At 42.2% G+C, this 4,317-nt stretch overlaps 1 protein-coding gene across 1 annotated transcript in view; it reads left to right on the top strand.

Annotated features, from left to right (window-relative positions):
- The window catches only part of WDYHV1 (WDYHV motif containing 1), a 23,903-nt gene extending 20,996 nt beyond the window's left edge, over positions 1-2,907 (top strand). Inside the window, exon 5 of the mRNA XM_006879312.1 lies at positions 2,798-2,907. Coding sequence (XP_006879374.1) covers positions 2,798-2,907 — 110 coding nt within the window. The remainder of the gene's footprint in view (positions 1-2,797) is intronic.
- The last annotated feature ends 1,410 nt before the right edge of the window (positions 2,908-4,317 follow it).

Below are 4,317 nucleotides of genomic sequence, written 5' to 3'. Positions count from 1 at the left end.
GATCAGTGAAAAAGAAGCCAGTTGGTGGGATGAATTAGTACAGAGGCTGCAAAACTGGGTGCATGTCCAGCACGGGGGTGGTTAGGACAGACAGAGCTCCATCCTACAGTGCGGGGATGGTGCAGGACAGACAGAGCTCCATCCTACAGTGCGGGGATGGTGCAGGCAGAGAGAGCTCCATCCTACAGTGCGGGGAGGGTGCAGGACAGACAGAGCTCCGTCCTACAGTGCGGGGAGGGTGTAGGACAGACAGAGCTCCATCCTACAGTGCGGGGACTGTGTAGGACAGACAGAGCTCCATCCTACAGTGTGGGGAGGGTGCAGGCAGAGAGAGCTCCATCCTACAGTGCGGGGAGGGTGCAGGACAGACAGAGCTCCATCCTACAGTGCGGGGACTGTGTAGGACAGACAGAGCTCCATCCTACAGTGTGGGGAGGGTGCAGGACAGACAGAGCTCCATCCTACAGTGCGGGGAGGGTGCAGGACAGACAGAGCTCCATCCTACAGTGCGGGGATAGTGTAGGACAGGCAGAGCTCCATTCTGTTGTATGCAGGGTCCCGAGACGTTGGAGTTGACTCAGTGGCAGTGAACAACAAACGACGGAATGTCCCTTGTAAGGACCCCACCAGTTGCTCATATGTTCTAGGTTGTCTCCACTCTGATGAGAATGTGAATTAGTCCTAATGCTCCGGTTCCCTGTCTTGTTTCTCTCTCCTTGGGAACCACAGCCACGTGCTGCCTGCTGCCAGGATCTGGAAAGTCACATGAGACATTTAGCCCAGTTTCCAGTAGTTTATGGTGGGAGTGCCATTCCTGTAACAGTTCTCAATGGACAGAAGCAGAAATCTGTATATACTTTAAAGAAAAAGTTATTTAAATCATGCAAAACTAGGGTTTCCATCCTGCCATACTTTGAAGCAAATCCTGGATATTATCTGAGTTTAAATATTTTTTTTAAAAAATAATTGTATTTATTTATTTATTTTATGTGTGTACTGTCAAATTGGATCTGACTGGTACAGGAGGTGATTGTTCCTCTTCTTCAGCAGAGCATCTGGTGGATTTGAACCGTGCACCTCTGGGATTGCAGTGCAGTTTCCTGCCACTAGGCCACCAGAGCTCGCCCTGAGTTTAAATCTTAATAGACTCATATGTATCTCTAAAATCGGGCGCTTCAGTGGTGTGGTCCACAGGGAGTTGTGCTGCTGACCTGAAGGCCGTGTCTCAGTGGTGGTTCAAATCCACCAGAGGCTCCACAGGAGAAAGGCAAACAGTCTCGATTTATGGCCTCAGAAACCCAGGAGAGGGTTAGCTATGAGTCTGTCCTGACAACTGCTATGAGTGAATGAATGATCTCTAAAATATACGTATTCTTAAAACATAAAACATGACCATAATACCATCATCTGAAAAAATTATCAACAAGCCCCAACCAGTAATCCCAGAAAATCATCATATACCTACATAGTCAGTGGTCAAGTTTAATTAGTTCCTAAGCCGTCCACTGCCATCGAGCCAGCCCTGACTCACTGGGTTTCTGAGGCTGTGAGTCTTTGTGGGAGGAGGCTTCTAGCTTTTTCTCTGGGAGTAACTGGTGGACTTGAACTTCTGATCTCTGGGGCCCTTCATTTATCTCATAAAATCCTAATCTTTTTTTTCCATCTAGCTTTTAAAATTGAATCAGAGTCCAAATAATGCTCAGATGCTGTGCTGGTATCTTACGTCTTTTTACATACGTGAAGCTCTTGTCCAACTCTGTTTTTCCTTCTGATTTACTTGTTGAAGAAACTGTGTGATTTCTTCAATGAATTTCAGTAGAGCTTATCTCAGTCTGGATTTTGCTGATTGTGCCTGTTTTCTCTGAATTTCCTGTAAATTGACAGTTGAATCCAATCAGTTGCCAGTTTAGTCATGCATATTTTTCCATTTACCTTCTTATTTTGAAATAATTAGGGACTGTGCTCACACAGTCCAGAGTTCTCCAGAACCAGCACTCAGATTACCCTAATGTGAAATCTTACATAAGCATAGTATATCATGAAGCCAAGACATTTATATAATATGGTAGTGTTTCAACAGCACTTTTTTTTTAATTTTTAAATTTTTTTTGTGTATGTACTGTCAAATCGGATCTGACTGGTAGAGGAGGAGATTGCCCCTCCATCTCCAGCAGAGCATCTGGTGGATTCGAACCATGTAACTATGGGATTGCAGTGCAGCTTCTTGCCACTAAAGCCAACAGAGCTCCCTTCAACAATACTTCTTACTAGTTTTAGCTCCTAACATATGAATGATTTCTGATCAGCTCCTAACTTAAAGGTTAGTGGTTCAGACTCACCCACTGGTACTGGGGAAGAAAGGACCTAGCAAACTGCTCCATGAACGATAACAGCCGAGAAAACCCAAGAGGTCAGTTCTACAACAGTAGTTTTAGAGTTTATTCAAGTTCCACGAGTTTTCTTATTTTTCTCGTGTAACTTTGGATCCCATATTGCATTTATTTGTCATGTCTCTCCAGCCTTCTCCAATCTGGGACAGGTTTCCCCCCTACAACCATACTGCTTTGGAAGCACAGTTACTTTGAAGAGTGTATGTCATTTTTGGGGTTCATGTGATGTTTAGTATAGATTAGATTGAAATTAGGCATTTGGGATAAAACTGCCACCAAATTACTCTTATACCTGCTCCCTGTGTGTGATTTTCCCTCCAGTCGGTCTTCTGCTTTGATTTATTTATTGGTGTCTGTTAAACAAAAGATTTGCTTACTGTGGACATTTCTTTCCTGTGTTTGTCTAGATTCTAAAATGAACCTGAATGATTTTATCAGTATGAATCCTGCAGTGGGATGGGGAGCTGTCTACACACTGTCAGAATTTGTGCATCGGTTTGGCAGTGAGCACTACTGAATGGACCACAGGTTCTGGAACTGAGAAGAAATTACAGGATTTGAACCCTACACCCCTTCATTTGGGAGAGAAAGCATTATGGTATGGCTGGCATGGAACTGTGTTTTCCTTTTTAAAATCTCGTTTGAAAACATGAGTGGACACAAGCTTAATTTAAAACAATTTTTTCCCCTGCTATGTCAAGCTGTGACTTCATGAAGTCTGTAATTGTAATTTCTGTGAATCACTTGTTAAACGTGACACTGTCCACCAGTAGTTGCTCTTAGTAGAGTGTGGACCTGGAGCCTCCCCTTGTATCTTTTCTGTGTTTCCCGTCACACCAGCAACACCATACGCCCTCAGAGAGCAGGCCCCACAGCCCATCGCTTTGTTGTTCTGTGGCTCAGACCCACAGCAAGTTCTCATCACCTGTTTGCCCGTGACCATGCTGCTGCTTGAAAAGGGATAGTATTGTGAGCTGAATCAGCAATAATTATTAATATTTTAAATTTTATTTTTGTTAAGAATTATTTGTCTTTGGGGACTATGATGTTCTTAAAAGGATTATAGCCTTCTTGAAGGCTTGAATGTTAATATGGCCTTAAATAAAACAGATTTAAAATTAATTTTGTCTTGAAGATTTTTACTTCCCTCTTGATTATTTGAAATACCCAAGAATACCTCAGTTATTGAGGGAAACTGCTGTCTTACTACATCTGCCTTCTGGACAATATTTGGAAATTTGGCTTTAATTTTTACTCTAAATGAAAAATACTTGTCATGAAATAGCATATAGCCGTCACTCTTCTTCATGTTTTCTTGGTTCTACTATAAAAAAAAAGTCAATAAACTAGTGAATAAACTATTCTTTATTGACTGTTCAAAGGCATTGGGTCATGTAAATCATAATACATTATGGCTAACAGTGAGAAGAGTGGGAATCCCAGAACATTTAATTGTGCTCTTATGAAATCTATACATAGGCCAAGATATGGCTGTCCAGACAGAGCAAGGGAACACTGTGTGGTTTAAAATCAGGAAAGATGTTGATCACAGTTGTATCCTTTCTCCATACCTATTCATTCTGTACTCTAAGCAGATCATTCAAGAAGCTCAACACAACAAGATAAAGGTAATAAAGGTAAATAACCCAAAGGGCACAGGCTATGAACAGACACTTCACCAAAGAAGACATTCAGGTGGCCAACAAGCACATGAAGAAATGTTCAAAATCCGTAGCTCTTAGATGCAAATCAAAACAACTATGAGATATCATCTCACCCCAGTAAGAACAGCAAAATAGAACAGCAAAGGACAAATGCTGGCGAGATTGCCGAGAATCTGGAACCCTTATTTGCTGTCGATGGGAGTATATGAAACCACTATGGAAGGCTGTATGGTGCCTTCTCAAAAAGTTGCAAATAGAAATAC

This window comes from Elephantulus edwardii, unplaced genomic scaffold, assembly GCF_000299155.1.
Source record: "Elephantulus edwardii isolate Elephantulus edwardi_28Jun2011 unplaced genomic scaffold, EleEdw1.0 scaffold00003, whole genome shotgun sequence".
NCBI classification, from domain to species: Eukaryota; Metazoa; Chordata; class Mammalia; order Macroscelidea; family Macroscelididae; genus Elephantulus; species Elephantulus edwardii.
Note: the sequence above shows the minus strand (reverse complement) of the source record. Positions and strands in the feature narration are given on the sequence as shown.